Source organism: Lissotriton vulgaris, chromosome 6 (assembly GCF_964263255.1).
Source record: "Lissotriton vulgaris chromosome 6, aLisVul1.2, whole genome shotgun sequence".
Classification (NCBI taxonomy): Eukaryota; Metazoa; Chordata; class Amphibia; order Caudata; family Salamandridae; genus Lissotriton; species Lissotriton vulgaris.
The window spans coordinates 95,541,424-95,561,265 of record NC_141694.1 but is presented as its reverse complement, the minus strand read 5'-3'; the positions used below and the strand labels follow the sequence as shown (position 1 = coordinate 95,561,265).

Sequence of the window (19,842 nt, the reverse complement as noted above, 5' to 3'; positions counted from 1 at the left end):
TCAAACATTGACTGGAGTACTGCTCTTCCCAGATCTACGCTTGCTGGCGCGGAAAAAAGAAGAACTGACGTCAGCGCACGAGGGCGGCGTCTAAGTACTCCGACGACGTCATTCCGGCGAACACGACGCCGCCGACGTACGCGGAGCCACAGATGACGCCTAGCGACGCGCAGGGGTACCGCTGACGAAAACTTTCCAGGTCCCGTCTGACGCCTGGGGATATTTTAAGGTAAGGAATCTAAGACTAACCTGTTTCTTTCAGATCCTATCAATCATGAGAATTTCTCATAGAGTCACAACTTCTAATCGTTTCAATACCTGGTAAAAGGTAGGGTTTACTCAGGAATCAACAACTGTCCCCATCTACTTCAACATATACTTGTCACCACTCTCTAAACTGATCAACTGCTTGAAACGTACCTGCTACTGTTATCTAGACCCAGATTATTCTTAAACTAGAAAACCCACCAAACGTAGGGACATCTGGACTTACTGACTGCCTACAAGCAGTTTTCTACTCAACAGAAACTTTGTATCAAAAACTTACACCTTAACTTGTGGTTTATGGCATATGTATGACCCTGCTGCAGCTTTGTCTAAAGAGATTGCATCTGCCCCATATAAGTTGTCAGAAGTTAAGAACTTTCAAGGAGTTCTGGAATCCCAAACTCAAAGGTTATGTCGATAAGGTGACTGAAAGATCCTTCCACACTGTGAAAATGTTATGACTAAGCTTTCTCTTACATGGCTACCCCCAATAGGATTTAGTGATGACGTGCCTGAAATTATGTGCATCACTGAGGCAAAGGCTTCTACCCTTTTGCTCTTAGAATCCAGATGGCAGCAGTTCTTGTCTTGTAGCACCAAATAGTGCAACGAGGGGTCCTGCGTTCACCCCTGAGCAGCTATGATATAATTGAAATGACAAATTCTGCTGCTTTGTACTTTTTCTCAAATCTGGCAAGAAAGTTGGGCCTGTTACTGGATTTGTCATGCAAGTCAGTCCCTTATACTATAAATGGCTAAATAAGGAAATGGCTGACTGATCTCATTGACTTGTCTATTAAGTTGAATACAAAATACTGATTTTCCACTATAGACATAGGTTTAGCGATTTTTTTAAACACTTTGTCTACAAGACTGTGAACGTAGTGAATTTCACGAGGAGCTGGACCTCTAGGGTAAGGCTTCAAAATTGGTTCATCAGCCATAATGTACTTATCAAATTCACACTACGCGTCATGAAGGATGCTGTCCTGATCGTCATTACCACCACCATCATCACTTCCATCACTTCCATCTGAAGGAGTAGTTTCTGTCCTGTAACTCCAGTTCTGTAGTAGGGGTATCTCTGTTATAGTCATAATCTAGTGAATAGTCCCGCCCATGTGCGTGGACCCCGGCAATCAAAAATAATCTCTTAAGTTGTCAAAATAATGCAGAAACTGCAAAGACACTTAAGAGAGAATTTAAAGACAAATAATGCAGCCTATATCCACAGGCTACACTGTCCAGTACTTCAACTAGAAATTCCACCAAAAAAACACCACACATAAAACAGCCTGCAGTTTCTACCATAGAGAAACTTGCCTCCCCCAGTCAAAGACTCTGGAATGATAGAGAGGAAGGTAGGGACAGACAAGCCCCATAGGCTGCCATTATGTGGCTTAAATAGGATACTGTGCCTTTAAGAGAACTTTCCAGAACTTCTCCCAGTATCCCAGAATGCATAGCAGGTCCCTCTACTTTCAGTTCTTTTTGAAGGCGAAGCATGCCAGACCTGTCGCATTCTTGTATGATGAAAAAATCTCCACCGGGGAGGAGGGAGGGCGCTTATGACTATAACAGAGATAACCCTACTACAGAACTGGAGTTACAGGACAGAAACTACTCCTTCTGTAGTAGGGGATCTCTGTGTATAGTCATAATCTAGTGAATAGAATGGCAAGCCCATCCCCACACCAAAAGCGGCGGTGGAGAATAAATACATAACGCCACTACTGTGCGAACAAATTCCGCAGCGAAGCCTGGCCAACCTGAGCGTCTGCCCTGGCGTCAGTGTCCAGGCAGTAATGATTAGCAAAGGTATGAACCGACTTCCAAGTGGCTGCCTTGCAAATTTCAGCAATCGGCACGTTACGGAGCAGAGCCGTCGTGGCAGCTTTGCCCCTGGTGGAATGAGCCTTAGGCTTACCTCCTAAGGTCTTATTAGCCTTCTGATAACACAATTGTATGCAGGACACAATCCACCTAGAGATGGACTGCTTAGAGGTCGCAAGACCCGTCCTGACAGACCCATAATTGACAAACAACTGGTCAGACCTACGAATATCTTTGGTTTTATCCAGATAAAATTTCAACACCCTCCTCACATCCAGGGAATGGAGAGACCTTTCCGCTGGGGATGAAGGGTTCTGAAAAAAACGTAGGCAAAGTTATAGTCTGGTTGACATGAAAATCAGAAATAACCTTGGGAAGAAATTTAGGGTGAGTACGCATAACAACCTTAGCAGCATGAAATACAGTATAAGGTTCATTACAACATAACGCCTGAATTTCACTCACCCTGCGGGCCGATGTAATGGCCACGAGGAACGCCGCCTTCCAGGACAGGTGCTGCAACGAAGCCTTATGAATAGGTTCAAAAGGCTCCTTCATCAATCTGGACAGCACCACATTCAATTCCCATGAAGGCGAGGGAAGCCTGACAGGAGGGAATACTTTCTTCAAACCTTCCAGAAAATCTTTGATCACAGGGATCTGGGAAAAAGGAAGTCTGTGAAGGGCATTTCCTGTAGGCAGTCAATGCAGCAAGATGTACCTTAATGGAATGGACATTAAGGCCAGACTGCGCCAAATGTAAAAGGTAAGGAAGGATGACATCTTCCTTGCAGGTCGTAGGATCATGGTTCTTAGACTGGCACCAGATACAAAACCTCTTCCACTTGTAAGCATATGAAGTCCGAGTGGAAGGTCTCTTAGACTCCTTCAGTATGTCCATGCAATCATCTCAGGAGCCATGCCGCCAAACTCAAAGACGAGAGGTTGGGGTGTAACATCCGTCCCCCGAACTTCGTGAGAAGGTCCGGCCTGCACGGCAACCGAATGTGAGGAAGGAGAGACCGGTGAAGTAGGTCCGTGAACCACCACTGCCTGGGCCACTCCGGGGCGATGAGTATCATCCGAGCTCTGGACCGGGCCAGCTTGATGAGCACCGCCGGAATCAGGGGAATGGGAGGAAAGGCGTACAGAAATCTGTTCGTCCAGTTGATCCATAACGCATTCCCCAGAGTCCCTTGTTGGAAGTATCTGGAGGCGAAGTCTCTGCACTTGCTGTTTTCGGCGGTGGCGAACAAATCTACGTCTGGAGTTCCCCACCTTGCGAAGACTTCTCCTAGTACTTCGTCGTTTATGACCCATTCGTGGTTTTCCTGGAGCTGCCTGCTCAGTGCGTCTGCCTGAACATTCTGCACACCTGGTAGATGGGTGGCCGTTATCGTCAGTCCTCTGGCCAGGAGCCAGTGCCAGATCGTCTGCGCCTCCTGCGACAGAGTGCGCGATCTCGAGCCCCCCTGCTTGTTGAGGTAATACATCGTGGTGGTATTGTCCGTCTGTACAAGCAGAGAGTTGGTCTGGAAGGACGGAAGAAAGGCCTTCAGCGCCAAGTGAACAGCCCTGAGTTCCAGGAAATTGATGTGATACGTGGCCTCCATCGGTGACCACGTGCCTTGAATCTGTAGAGTCCCGGAGTGCGCTCCCCATCCCAGAAGAGACGCATCCGTCACGACAGTCTGCGTGGGAATGTCCTTGTGAAAGGGAACCCCTCTGAGGAGATTCTCCGCAGAACACCACCACTTCAGAGACTGACGAGCATGCAGCGACAGGCGAATCTTGTCGTCCCAAGATCCTTTCCTCTGATCCCACTGGTCCTCCAAGCACTCCTGCAGCGGTCTCATGTGCAGCCGTGCGTGCGGCGTCAGGAAGATACAAGAGGCCATCGATCCCAGTAGAGAAGACACCGTCCTCACTGTTGTAGATGGAGTCGTCATAAGAGCCTGAGCCTTCCGAAGGAGTGATAATCGTCGCTCTTCCGAAGGAGACACGCTTGCTGACAGCGTATTGATGGAGGCTCCTAAGTACTGTATGCATTGGACCGGAGTCGGGACAGACTTGGCCATGTTGATGTGCAGCCCCAGCTTGTTCAAGAGAACGCACGTCTTCTGGAAGTGTGCTCGCGCTTCCGAGAAGGAGGATGCCTTGATCAACCAATCGTCCAAGTACGGGTAGACGAACACCTTGTTCTTCCTCAGGTGCGCTGCTACCACCGCCATGCACTTCGAGAACGTCCTCGGTGCAGACTTCAGTCCGAACGGGAGTACTGTGTATTGATAGTGATTGGTGCCGACTTGGAACCGCAGGAACTTCCTGTGTTTGTGTGCAATGGGCACATGGAAGTAAGCATCCTGTAGGTCTATGGCGCATAGCCAGTCTCCCTGTTGCAACTGAGGGTAAATCTGATGCAACGACAGCATGCGAAACTTTTCTCTGCGAATCCATTTGTTTGCCTGTCGCAAATCCAGAATGGGCCTGAACTCGTTCTTGTCCTTCTTGCGAACCAGAAAGAACCGGGAGTACAGACCTCTTCCTCTCTGAGACAGAGGTACGTCCTCTATCGCCCTTTTCCTCAACAGGATATCCGCTTCCGCCTGAAGCTCTCGCAGCTGAAACCGCGAGCTGACCGGGGGAATAGCCGGAGGAGGGCTGGTGAACCGAAGACTGCATCCATTGCAAACAATATTCAGCACCCACTTGTCCTGAGTAATTTTTCTCCACTCTGCCAGAAAAAATTGAATGCTTCCCCCTACCGGAGTGGGTAACGGATCCGGGGGAAGTAGGTTCCTAGGGCCTAGACCCAGCCTGGCCCTTGGGCGCCGGAGCCGACTGCTGGCCTCCCCTGCCCTTCTGGCGCTTCTGGAACGGCTTACGGAACTGATGTTGCTGTTGCGAATGTCCCGAGGCCTGTCCCTGTCCACGGCCTTGTCTGCCGAACCGCCGTTGGAAAGGGCGGTACTGCTTCTTGGTCTCTTTGGGCTTTTCTAGGCCCACAGCCGTCAGCGTCTCGGCCTCAGCCTTCATGCGGGCCATTTCATCGTCCGCATGCTTCCCGAAGAGGGTCTCACCGGAGAACGGCAGATTGGCCACCCTCTGCTGTGCGTCCGGTTTCAGGGACGTAAGCCGGAGCCACGCGTGGCGCCGTTGGTTGACTCCGTGGCAAAATCCGTGCGCCGCCAACAGGGAAGAGTCCGCTGCTGCGCTGATTATCTGGTTGGCCACCAGCATCCCCTCACTTAGCACTTCCATGAAGTCTTCACGCTGCTCCCGAGGTAGATGCTCCGCAAAGCGCTCGAGGGAGTCCCAGAGGGCGCGGTCGTATCGGCCCAACAGAGCCGTTGCACTCGCCGCCTTCATAGAGGTAGCGGAAGTTCCACAGACTTTTCTCCCCGCCGAATCAATCCACCTTGACTCCTTATCCGGTGGAACCGTGGAGGAAGGAGTGGTGGCATGCTGCTTGCGAGCCGCCGTGACGATGACAGAGTCAGGCGGAGGCTCCGCTCTCAAAAAGGCCGGATCCGAGTCGGGAGCCCGGTACTTCTTTAGTAATCTTGATGGAGCCGCCTTCGTCACCGCAGGGGTGAGAAACAGAGCCATAGCCGGTTCTTCCAGGCCCGGCACCAGAGGTAGGAGAGGACGAGATAGATGCTTTTGATGTAGGGTCTCGAAAATGACCGACGTCTTCGGAGTGGGCACCGTCAGAGATATGCCCAACTTCGCAGCGCCTCTCAACAGGACGTCCTGAAACGCCACCAGGTCATCTATCGGGGACACTCTCGTGTCCGGCGACCCCGATAGGGTCGGGGAATAATCCCTGGTCCCAGAGGACCTCGTGTGTGAGCGAGATTCGCGCCTCCTACGGTGGTGCCTCGATCTCGTGGATGATCTGCCTCGCGATCTTTCCTTCCTCCTGGAGCGAGAGCGAGACCTGCCTGCCCGTGGGCGCTCCTTCGGTTTACGTGGAGGGGTCTTCCTTGGTTCCTCACGGGGTTTCGTCGGTTCCTCCAGGGGTTTCGGTTTTGGAGTCCCCTTAGGAGGAACAGGCAGGGACGGCAGGGAAGTGGACCTCGGCGGAGGAACCTTCGGCTGCGGGGTGGGCCCATGCAGAGGGACCGGAGGTGGAAGAGGGTCTCCTGAAGGCAATGGCGGTTTGGGTGGAGGGTCCTCCTTAGGAACAGGAGGGGGAGGCGGAGTCCTGGGCCGAGATGGCGTGTAGACTTCCGAGTACACCGAGCCCGGTGACCCTTGAGGCGAAGGATGCGGAGAGCCAGTCCCGTCAGCGGGCGACCGCTTCCACTTGCGCCCTCCACTGGAAGCAGCGTGACTTCTGGGACTAGAATCCCTCCTGCGCCGTTTTGGAGAGGGTGACCGACTCCTAGACGCTGACCGCTGTCTGCTGGACGCAGAGCGACGTTTCTCTGGCGTAGAACGACGCCTCCTGGGCTCCGATCGCCGTCTCCTCGACGTCGACCCTCTGCTCCTCGACGTCGACCGTCGACTCCTCGACGTCGACCTCTTCTTCCGCGACGTCGCACGGTGCCGTCTCGACGTCGAGCGTTCCCTCGACGACGAACGTCGCCGTCGTCTTGATGTTCTCGACGTCGAGGAGCCCCTCGACGTCGAACGGCGGTGTCGCCTCGACGGCGATCGACGGTGTCGCCTCGACGGCGAGCGTCGGTGCCGCTTCGACGGCGAGCGCGGATGCACGTCACTCCGCCTACGGCGTCGATAAGAAGATCTCGACGTCGATGAAGACGATGACGTCGACGGTGGCTTCTCCTTCGACGTCGAGCCGTCACGCCGTCTCGACCCGGAGCCCCGGGGAGAAGGGGAGCACGCCGCCGTCATCCCTCTCGACGTCGTCGTCGATGCAATCGACGTCGACGGAGAATGCGACCGTTTGCTGGACTTCCTGCCCCCGGGGAGCCCCCCAGGGGCCTCAGCAGAGGCAGAGGGAACCTTCCCAGCCTGCCCAGACCCACCTGCAGCCCGCAGACGCCTATCCTCCAGGCCAGCCAGCCTGAACTCACCGCCCTTCTGAAAAAACCAACAGCGGACCCCACCGAACTCAAAAACTCCCGCCCCATCTCGCTTCTCCCATTCCCGGCCAAAGTCATCGAAAAAGCCGTCAACAACCAGCTCGCCGCCTTCCTCGAAGCCAACAAATCACTCGACCCCTCACAATCTGGCTTCCGAGCCAAACACAGCACTGAGACCGCCCTCATCGCAGCAACAGACGACATTCGAACTCTACTGGACAAGGGAGACACAGTCGCCCTCATCCTCCTCGACCTCTCTGCAGCCTTCGACACAGTCTGCCACAGCACCCTTTTACAACGCCTCAGAAACATCGGAATCCAAGGAAAAGCACTGGAATGGATCACCTCGTTCCTCACCGGAAGAACCCAGAGAGTCCGCCTCCCACCATTCAAGTCCGAGGCCTCTGAAATCATCTGCGGCGTACCTCAAGGATCCTCACTCAGTCCCACCCTCTTCAACGTATACATGAGCCCCCTCGCGGCCATCGCCCGCCAACACAATCTCAACATCATCTCTTACGCGGATGACACTCAACTGATCCTTTCTCTCACCAAGGACCCCAGCACCGCCAAAACTAACCTACACGAAGGAATGAAAGAAGTCGCCGAATGGATGAAACAAAGCCGTCTGAAACTGAACTCAGACAAAACAGAAGTCCTCATCTTAGGTACATCCCCCTCTGCATGGGACGACTTAAATGTTTGACCTTGGGGGCTCCTTTGGTCGAACATTACCAGACAACTAACCACACATTTAACGACATACATTGGTCTGTACTTTGTGTGGTTATGAACAGAAACAAAACAGACACTGAAATCAAACTGAACCAATTGGAGGCAAGACTCATTGAGAAATATCAGACATCTAAAACTGGTTTGAACGAGAGAGATGAAATGTGGTCCCTGATAGGTTGATAGTTCTTTAGGGATAGCAGTCGTATAAGTTCAACTTTGTAGAAAGAGAGTACCGTGATGTGCTGTTGTGTAAAGTCGTAAGAATATAATGAATTGATTACCATTACTCTAAATGTCTGGATATATTTTATGTTATGTGTTTTTAATGGAAGATTGTAGTAAATATTGGTTGTGCTGAATAACTTAAATTATAGATTGTAAGAGGGGTACGGTCTCACACGGGTGTTAAAGAGTTAATATGTATAATATTTGGGATAATTTGGTATAACAGTAACTGTTGATGTTTTTTTGCTGCTATCACGATTGATTTATGATTATTTTTCGTTGTTTAAATTAATTTGCATTTTTATTTCTCAGTTTTAATTGATATACACTTATTCATCCTTTCCAGCTATCCAGGCTGAAGAAGGCTGATAGCCAGAAACCGGTCCTTGGATGCTTGATTCCGGTCTAGGAAAGACATGGCTTGGTAGTTCGGGCTGGACTGTTCCCATGAGGCACAGGGTCAAGGCTGATTTGCATATAGCCATTGTCTGACCTAGGGTGGTGTGGAGTGCCAAAAAACGATGGATTTAGGCCCAGATCTTTGTACTGGAGTGAATGTAAGACATTGTTCTGCATTCTGTCCATCAACTGTGTTTTTTGCAATTTTCACCCCGAGTGGTCTAGGTATGCTCAGACGTGAGTCCCCGGCTCTCCACATCACTGGAGTCAAGCTATCCAGGCTGAAGAAGGCTGATAGCCAGAAACTGGTCCTTGGATGCTTGATTCCGGTCTAGGAAAGACATGGCTTGGTAGTTCGGGCTGGACTGTTCCCATGAGGCACAGGGTCAAGGCTGATTTGCATATAGCCATTGTCTGACCTAGGGTGGTGTGGAGTGCAAAAAAACGATGGATTTAGGCCCAGATCTTTGTACTGGGGGGAATGTAAGTCATTGTTCTGCATTCTGTCCATCAACTGTGTTTTTTGCAATTTTCACCCGAGTGGGCTGGGTATGCTCAGACGTGAGTCCCAGGCTCTCCACATCACTGGAGTCAAGCTATCCAGGCTGAAGAAGGCTGATAGCCAGGAACCGGTCCTTGGATGCTTGATTCCGGTCTAGGAAAGACATGGCTTGGTAGTTCGGGCTGGACTGTTCCTATGAGGCACAGGGTCAAGGCTGATTTGCATATAGCCATTGTCTGACCTAGGGTGGTGTGGAGTGCAAAAAAACGAAGGATTTAGGCCCTGATCTTTGTACTGGGGTGAATGTAAGACGTTGTTCTGCATTCTGTCAATCAACTGTGTTTTTTGCAATTTTCACCCCGAGTGGGCTGGGTATGCTCAGACGTGAGTCCCAGGCTCTCCACATCACTGGAGTCAAGCTACCCAGGCTGAAGAAGGCTGATAGCCAGAAACCGGTCCATGGATGTTTGATTCCGGTCTAGGAAAGACATGGCTTGGTAGTTCGGGCTGGACTGTTCCCATGAGGCACAGGGTCAAGGCTGATTTGCAAATAGCCATTGTCTGACCTAGGGTGGTGTGAAGTGCAAAAAACGATGGATTTAGGCCCAGATCTTTGTATTGGGGTGAATGTAAGACATTGTTCTGCATTCTGTCCATCAACTGTGTTTTTTGCAATTTTCACCCAGAGTGGGCTGGGTATGCTCAGACGTGAGTCCCAGGCTCTCCACATCACTAGAGTCAAGCTATCCAGGCTGAAGAAGGCTGATAGCCAGAAACTGGTCCTTGGATGCTTGATTCCGGTCTAGGAAAGACATGGCTTTGTAGTTCGGGCTGGACTGTTCCAATGAGGCACAGGGTCAAGGCTGATTTGCATATACCCATTGTCTGACCTAGGGTGGTGTGGAGTGCAAAAAAACGATGGATTTAGGCCCAGATCTTTGTACTGGGGTGAATGTAAGACATTGTTCTGCATTCTGTCCATCAACTGTGTTTTTTGCAGTTAAATATTGTCAAGCAGAAAAGTGAGGAGCAATGGGTCACATATAAAAGCTAAATGGAGTTAGACAATAACACATGATGGACTTAATGAGTCTAGGCAGCGTGATGGGGCCTGAGGAATAGGAGACTGTGGAATGATAGGCTGGCCACCACAGTCTAATGGCCGTTCATAAACTTGTTCACATTCAGAGTCACAAGGCATTAGATAAATGTCTAGGTTGTGGAGATCCATACACTTGTCATCATCTTCCTCACCACCATGAGAGGTTCTCCGTGATAGCTGCACACTTTGCTAATTATGTCTGGCCTCTGGGCCAGATGGAAGCCCCTTTAGGATTTGCATTTAGATTACAAGTGTGATCTTTACTGGTGAGAAATTCTGCATGAAAGCAAAACTACAGGCCAAACGACTCTGGGGTATCACAGGAAGTAGAGTCATCAAGAAAAGAATTATCGACAAAAGTACCATTAGGGGAACAGACTATAGTGGAAGGTAAAGAAGTTGTGGCTGCCAATAGAGTTGAAGTTATTAACATTGAACATGTAGAGGTTTTAACTGGTGCTACTGCTGATGAGGTTCAAGCTTTTGGCTTTGTGGCTGACAAAGGTATTTTTGTCATCAAAAGCAGCAGACATAGATGATGTATTTGTCATCAATCTTGGACTCCTTCTTCAAGGATGAGGACTTAACTGTAGTTGTGGATGAGGATTTACTCATCAAGGTTGCCGACAGCCGAGGTAGTACCTTGGTGAAAGGCTGAAAAAATGCCTGTGACAAATCTAAGAGCTTAGATTTTTAAACATGGCTAATCATTCGCCCACCCCCCAACCCACCCCTGACGCCAAGAGTCCTGCAACTTAGAGACAAGCTTTCAAATCCCAGAGTAGGGGAAGACAGAGTCACAGAAGATGAGGCTCAGATCAGGAACAACTTCTGATTTGTAGCTTTACTAGAAGGCACATTTTTAGATGAATCTGCAACAGGAAACAACTCATTTAGCATACTCAAGATCCTTTCCTCCCTGTCATTTAGAGTCGTGTTGCTAAAATCTTGGCAACTTTGGCATCTGTGGCACTTTGTTAGATGGTAAAGGCATAGCAGGCATGTCTGTAGGATTATCACAGTAGGTCTTCCTGGCCTGAGAGGATTGGCAATGTTTGAATGAGGCTCTTGCCTTAAAAAGGGGTACTAGCTATCTGGATAGATTTACAGGGGCTCAGCAAACCAAATACAAAAGGGAGAGGAAACTGCTTACCTTCTGTAGATGGTGGTGAAAGAGGCCCTAAGGAAAGGTCCTGAACTCCAAACATAATGTAAAGCACATGTTTGAAGAGCAAAATTCTGAGGATTCACTTGCTGTTAGTTTGACTGTAGTAAAATAAATATGAGCAACTCAGCCTCTCTGGGGACTTGGAGCTCTGAGTCCCTTCAGCTCGTTGTTCAGAGTTCAGGTCAATAATGTAGTGAATTGACTGCATATAGCCTATTGCTTTTTTTCATTGCTGTTTGACATTATGAGGACACTGCTATAATAACAGTGAAAACCAAGGGATCCCAGCCTGAGCACAGGGAAGATTCATGCAAATGAATCCATGAAAGATCCAGTGTTTAAGATCTATAAGTTCTCCAACCTTTTGTTTAATATGAGCTACTTACATGCAATGAAAATCAACGCGAGCTACTATTATTATTAGTACAATAATAGAAACCACACACAAGATTATTTAATTGGCAACTATAGCCCAGATTACAGCAGCGATCACCTCTGTGCATTAGAGACTATAATGGACTTCTTTATGTTTTTTCCTTTGTCCTGGCCGCCACTTTGCTGCTGTTCTCGGCCGCTTTTCTCTGGACCCTGACCCGCCATTCTGTCCATTCCCTCGTCCTTTCCCCTTTTCCCTCATTTCCCCCGTGACGATCCTTAAATGTTTCTTCCTTTTTCTGATTTGCCTTTTCTCCATACCCTTGTATCCCTCCCACCCTCCCTTGGAGTTGTGACTGTGTCCCCCCTCCGTCCCCACTTAATAGAACTCTGCTCTCCTGGTTTTTTGGGTCCAGACCTGAGAAAATATACTATTTGTATATATATGTATATAGAGATAACTCTAATCACTAGTATATGCAGTAGACCTTTGTACTATCTACCATTCCTATGTGACTCTTAAGAGTATAACCATTCCTATTCCTTCCCTATGTATATAGAGATAACTTTAATCACTAGTATATGCAGTGGACCTTTGTTTTATCTACCATTCCTATGTGACTCTAACGGCCACATGCATCATTGCACCCGTTTGCGATTCCTAAATTGTGAAAATGAAGGAATCGCAATTTAGAAATCACAAACTGCAATGCATGAACAATTCACATTTATTTTAGCGATTCGGTATTTTTCCTTAATTGCGATTCACAATTTGCGAATCACAATTAAGGAAAACCCTTCCCATTGATTCCTATGGGCCAAAAGGCCCATAGGAATGAATGGGAAGGCATTCACATTTGGCGAATTTCAAATTGCGATTCGCAAAATGTGAATGCAATTTCAAGGGTGCAGGGGGGGTCCAAAGAACCCCTCCCTGCACCCCTGAAATGTAACTTAAAATGCAATTTATACACACAATGCCCCAAGGGCATGTGTGTGTGTAAATTAAAACTTTCAAAAATGCAATTTGTGCATATTTGAAAGTTTTCGGTAAATTAGCATGAAGTTCAACTTCATGCTAATTTACCACTTCCAAATTGCGAATTCGCAATTAAAAAATGATCATGCATTGCATTTAAGAAATCTGAAATTGTGATTTCTTAAATGCAATCGCAATTTTAGAAATCGCAACATGGTTGCGATTCCTAAAATTGCGAAAAGCATGATGCATTCCAAATTAGTCAATTGCATTCGTAAACGGCCGAAAATTGCGATTCGCACCGTTTGCGAATGCAATTGACTTTGATGCATGTGGGCATAAGAGTATATCACTTTGTATGACTTTACTACCTTTACATTTGCAATGTTTTTTTGTATCTCTTCCTTGTGTGACTTTATAACTTGTACACTTGTATTTTTTTTCTCTGTTTGTATCTGTTATGTAACGCATGTAACCCTAAGTCCTTATGTATCGCAACTGGTTCTTATGTAAAGCGCTCTGACACCTTCGGGTAAAGTTCGCGCTATATAAAATTGCATTCAATAAAACAAATAAAAAGAGAGGGCTGCCACCAGTAATGTAAAAAAGGCTTTGTCCATTTGGAATGTTCTATATGTGTAATACATTCCAGCCACAGCTGCAACATTAGCAATAATTTTCACTTCTGATTTATTACTCAACAATCAACTTTAAATATATTTTGAAAATTCTGCAACTTTTCTCCAAAACATCAATTTACGAGTTCTAAAAATACAAAAAAAATGCCCAGAATACACAATTTTGGCATTATCACTTTCATTCAACTAAACAGAAGGTCCTAATTTAGTAGGTTGGGATGCAGACAGGTGAGCTACTTACCAGGAGCTGGAGAGTTACAAGTAGCTTATGAGCTACTAGTTGGAGAAGCCTAGAGATATGTAATACCATTATAAAGAAAACGATTGTGCATTCACTTGTATAGCACTCAACTGGTCAAAGATGCTTCTAAGTTCAAGTGAAACCATAACCTCACAGTAAAAATAGAGGATCTGTCTTAAATATTCCTTCACTGATATCTCTAAGAACTGGTAGAGGAACTTACTGTAGGACTGAGCCAACGAATCTGGATTCTCATTGGAAATACTGTAAGAAACTAAAACACACATTAAAAGTCAGAGAGGAGAATCATACACTGACAAAATAAACAGAATGACCACTAAATAACATGAGTGCTTAGCAAATATACACACACTGAACAAAATGAACTTTCATGAAAACAGAGTTTATAAGTTAGAAAATTCACTCTGTACCAAATTCCCTTTCCCAAAACATGTAAGATTTATCTACAACTCTTACTTCACCTGACACATACTATGACCAATAGTTTAGTCCTTGGTAAACTTGACTAGCGTAACTGCTTGTATTACTTCTGAAGCAAAATGATCAACTTTATAACTTATACTCTATTAAACTTTCAAAAGAATATTAAAACTAATAACATATTAGTAATAATAAAAAGAATACATTGGATGGCACAGAACACATGTTCTCATTGTAGCAACAACAGAACTCTTATGGCCTCAAGTCAAGATAGAAGATTACAAGGTATATGAAAACAAATGTCAGATGTCTCATCTGCTCTTTTCTCTGGTCTGCTCCCCACATTTAGAAAGCAGTCTGTGGTGTATCAGTTTTCGGTTTTAACCTCACTGGGAAGAACATTTGAATAACAGCCCAATTAAAGGCAATTCATACGATGTCATTAGCACTAGCATCTCTTCTGTCAAAGTCCCCCAATACAATCATGGTGGTTTAAGACAGAAGACAGTCCTTCACACAGAAGGAAAGAACCCCCAGCATGTTGAGGACATCTGAAGTATGGGTCAACATGTCTGCCACGGTGGCATGGAGAGGTGGTTCTGCCACCACATTCCTTTCTACATGAAGTGACTGTGAATGTGCATGAGTGATCCATTTCATCAGAAAAAATATTTGCCATAATAACACTCCTCTCTAAATTTGGAGCCCTGCTTCTGACAAATGAAAAATAACCCTCTTAAATATTTTAGTTCCTCCACTCATTTCATTTCTTGAAGCTTTATTCGGTGCATAAAAACATGACCATAAAAGCACAAGCAGTACAATACAAAGCAGCAAATACAGGTTAAAAATGCAGGTTAAAACTAAAGTTAAAATAGACGAGTTGTTAAAATATCATACTTTTTCTATGTTCAATTGATTTATATATAAAAGTGCCAATATAAAAACATTTGTCATATTATAGATCAACTTCATTGCATCTTCCACATTGTAGATACCATACTTTACAAACAGGGGTTTCAAGTAAGTAACCCAAATATTCAAGAAAAGGGGGCAGATTAACATAAAGTGCAGGGTGCTTTGTTTCGAGTGCCCATCACATGTGCAAGGGCCAACAGAGTACTTTTCTGGTTGAGGGAAGGCCACCAGAACGTGGGCCATTCCAAATCTGAGTCTTGTTAAGACAAATCTATGGCTTGATCTAGTTACCATACTCAGGTACAGCTGGTAACCTTCGCTTTCAATATATTTATTGTAGAGCTGGACTGTTGTAAGGCAACCATTCGCTGCAGAACGCTTTTGGGACCTATGTAACATAAAAAAGTCTTTCATTTCTTGTTTAGAGATAGTTCCGACGGAACATGAATCTAACAATATGTTGATCCCATAGATAGTTTGGAAACTGTCGACAACATATTTAAGCCAGGGTATCTTAGTACAGTTTTCCAGGTTGAGAAAATCCTTGATAACAAGTTGATTAAACATTGTCTCTTCCTTGCGCCAAATCGATTGGAAAAGCATCAAAGGCCTTAGTGGGATAAGGTCCCCTAAATAGGCTGCCCCTACCTCCCTATGAATCAAATCAGTTGCAGCTGAGGTGGGTAAGCACAAACGTTTTTTAAGGAAGTTCCTCCACTCAAAATAGTTAAGTGCCTTATTAAACCTCCATTTAAAATATCCAAGGTCTTCGTTGCCCTCCTCTTGTAGCCACCAGCTCTGGAACTAACTTATCCTACTCCTACTTTCCATCCAACCAGCTAACCCCATACAACCCATCTCAGCACCACCTTCAGCCTCACTTTTAATCTTCTAACACTACCTGGCTAAGTCACCTCATCTCCTATCCAATGTCTCTCCTTCATCACCTCGTTACCTCTCTGTATTCACTTGTTTATCAGTTACTGTGTGTGCAAATCTTCAAAAAATGTCATCTTTCATCCCCAAAGAACAGGTTTCTTACCTTTGGTAATACTCTTTCTGATGGCTACTCTATATAATACCAGATATCTCACCTTGTGAATACCCACAGGCGCCACAATGGATAGGGAGAATTTGTTTCAGCAATTTCACCGTGCACTGATAGGTGGCACTGTGCGACTGTGCATCGGATACTGCCCTGAGACAGGACAGATCTAAGGCGGAGCCACACAAAGCTACTGTTGGAACCTTCACTTTCTGGTTGGCTGAAGGCATGCCTCCAGCCAGGCAGAACCTATTGTTCCCGTCAAGGACAGGTGATTACACTCACTGTATAACCTGTGATCACCAGTGGGTAGCTTGGCACAGAGCAGTCGGGGCTAACTAAGAGGCAATGTGTGAAGCATTGGCACAGGAGTCACTGGCGATAAAACACTGAGCTTCACAAATGAGACTTCACACAGGATGTATTTAAATAATGGTATTCAACACAATGCAATCATTAAAAGATAAACATCATGTACTTTTAGGCATAAAAAACATTTGGAAATATTACTAGCAGTACTAGGTCCACTCGTATTGCTATGATATCAATAGTATGCATTGAGGATAATTTCTAATCTAACCCCCCAGAGCGAGAGCACCCTTATGCGGTGCAAAACACTCTCTATCCCAGGCCCACCCTAGCAATCCTCATAATAAAATCCCACACAGTAATAGGGTACACCCCGGGTCACAATGATATCAAAGATATGCACATACACTAAACTAGAACACTATTTAGGAGCACAGCGGGCAAGAGCCACGTAGGTAAACACAATGGCAAATGTATTGTGCTTTTGGCATGAAATCAACGTAAAAATGTGACACCGCCAATGTCGTGTAATGGCATGGGGAGCAAAAAAACTATGGATTTAGGCCCAGATCTCTGAACTGGGGTGTATGTATGACATTGTTCTTCATTCAGATATCATTTGTTCTTCTTACATTTTTCACCCAGAAAGGGACGGGTATGCCCAGACATGGGTCCCTTTTTTTTTTAAATTATTTTATTTGACAAGCAAGTCAAGGAGATTAACATATCCAAGTACAAAATCAAAAAAATAAGATAAATCGAGTACAATTTGGTGCAAGTTCATTTATAACAAATGAAAAAAAGAAAGCAGAGACAAAAGTAAAAGATGTAATTCCTAGTCAGGACATATCACTAATAATTAATAGCATCGTAAACCGAAAAAACATACAAGGTTTTAATCGTTACTGGCATTGCAAAAAATTACCCCATATTTTGGTAAACCTATTTTTAGCTTTAATTCCTCTATTCCTAGCAATAGCATCTTCCATAGTGTAAATTTCATAAACCAATGTCCACCATTCAGTTGTATGAGGAGGGTTCTGAGCAATCCAGGCCCTAGCTACCACCAGTCTAGCACAAGCCAATATAATATTTATCAGATCTTTATAGATAGAGCTAGCCGGGTATATGGACATTAGTACCGCGGCGGCATTTAATGAAAAATTAATCAGTTGATTTTGAATTAGAATATTTTCCATGTCCAACCAATATTTCGCTAATGATGGACACAAATAAATCATATGTATGAGGTCTGCTGCCACCAGACCGCATTTAGGACATTTAGTGCAATAGAAATTATTTTGTGCCATTTTGAAATTTTTAATGGAGTGTAGTACAATTGACTAATCGTCCTATAGGATTGGAGTTTCAAGCTAGAGGACTGGACGGCTTTACTAATATTGACTAAGGCAGAAGAAATGTTCTGGGTTGTCACATTGAATCCTAAGCTAGCAGTCCATTTTAGTGGCAATCTAGGGGCTTCATCAAAACTATTTTGACTGAGACACTTGTATCCCGGACTAATTAATGATTTTCGATGCACCGAATAAAAACAAGTCCATATATCTGAGCTGGTAATTTCTACCAGATTCATTTTACGTAATACATAATCCTTAACTTGAATATATTTAAATCTCATTTTTTCGGGCATTTTATACAATAGTTGCAATGTTGAAAATTTTAAAAAAACGTCCGAACCATAAAGATCCCCTAGTGTCTCGATACAATAGTTAGCCCATTCTCGGGCAGTTTTATCTCTAAAAATATCTGGAAGCCCAGGATTGTCCCATATTGGCAACTCTTTATGGAAAAACAAAGTATTACACTTAGTTAACATCTGTTTCCATATTAATACAGCATCTCTCGCAGTCCTAAATTTTACACGTTTGAAGTAATTTGGCTCTTGTACATTTGCCAGGAATTGTTTGGAATGACCACCGAGCATAAATTGGTGGAAAAAATATTGATTATTAACGACAAATAGGCTACGAAGCCGACCTAAGAAAGAGGCAAAAAAATAAGCTTTAAAATCAGGGAAGTTTAAGCCTCCCTTTTTGAATGGGAGTTTTAATATAGTAATAGACCTAAAAGCCTTCTTATAGCCCCAAATGAAACTACTTAGGATGGCGTCTAATTTTTTTAAGAATAAGTTATTAACGTGGCAAGGTATGGAACAGAAAAGATATAAAAACTTCGGCAGTATGTTCATCTTGATCAAATTCATACGGCCTATGAGGTTTAATGGGATCTTGTGCCATTTTTTCAAAAGATTAGACACTTCTTTTAATAAGGGATCATAATTTAAAGAATTTATATCAGCAATGTTAGATGATATCTTTACCCCGAGATATACTGCAGATTGGCAAAGTCCTTACACCGGTAGATTGGCCTGATAATTCATAATGACTTGAGTTTCATTTAAATTTAATTTATAGACTGAAATAGTCCCAACATTTTTAGCTTCTGTCGTTATCGCTATTAATGCATCAATAAGATTGGTGGTATAAATGGCTAAATCATCTGCATATGCAGTAATTTTTAAACTTTTACCTTCATGCAAGATAGGGGCAATCTTAGTTTGAGCTTCCAAAGCGTTAATAAATGGCTCCATGGAGAGAGCGAAAAGCAGGGGTGATAATGGACATCCCTGCCGCGTCCCTGCGCAAAATTGAAAAAGTTGATGAGAGTGCCCCAGCATAGCTAATTTTAGCTTTAGGGTCCTTATATAATGCCTGTATACTACTCAAAAAACGCCCTCTGAAACCGAATTGCCTTAGGACTCCCCACAGATATTCCCACCCCACTCGGTCGAAACTTTGTCCGCAAGAAAGAGACTAAGGCTATCCTAGCTAATATCTTATTACTTGAGAATCAATTAGTTGATAGACTTAGAGCTGATAAGAAGAACGCGCAAAGCATAGCTCAATTAGAAACTAAACTTGTAAGTCAGCGCTCAACTCTTAAAAGCTCTTTTAGGGAGAAAAATTCTCAGAAAATTATCAAATACAAATTATCTCAATATGAATGTGGGGATAGAGTTGGGAAGCTTTTGGCATATAAGGGATACCACCACACATGTCAATATGGCTATTACTGCTTTCGATGTGGCTACAACTAATCTCACCCCACTCGGTATGATACTTTTAGACGCGGCCCAGACATGGGTCCCATTCTCTCCATGCCACTGGAGTCAATCTAGCCTGCCTGATGAGGGGTGAACCCTCAAAATCGGTCCTAGGATGCGTGTTTTCTAGTCAAAGGAGAACCTGGCCTGGCAGTTCGGCTGGACTGTTCCCATGGGGAACACGGTTAAGGCTGATTTGCATATGGCTGGGTTTAAACTGGAATGGCATAGGAGCAAAAAAACGATGGATTAAGGCCTAGATGTCTGTACTGGGGTGAATGTTTGACAGTGTTCACATTCTGTCCAACAATTGTTCTTTTTGGGTTTGCCACCCCGAGTGGGACCGGTAGGTGTGCAGACTAAATCTCAAGTTTTTAATATCGACTGGACAGAATATCGACTCCAGAATATCGAGATGGCAGTAATATCGAGGTAAGTAATATCGATGTCAGTTTTATCAATTTTTAAGTAATAAAAAAAATTGAAGTAA

The 19,842-nt window shown here is 45.1% G+C and overlaps 1 protein-coding gene across 2 annotated transcripts in view; it reads right to left on the bottom strand.

Moving 5' to 3' along the window:
- LOC147706850 (exportin-5-like) overlaps positions 1–19,842 on the bottom strand; it is a 2,308,032-nt gene that overhangs the window by 626,198 nt on the left and 1,661,992 nt on the right. For both annotated transcript variants that reach the window (XM_086926017.1, XM_086926018.1), the window contains exon 31: positions 13,739–13,789. In XM_086926017.1, coding sequence (XP_086782143.1) covers positions 13,739–13,789 — 51 coding nt within the window. The remainder of the gene's footprint in view (positions 1–13,738; positions 13,790–19,842) is intronic.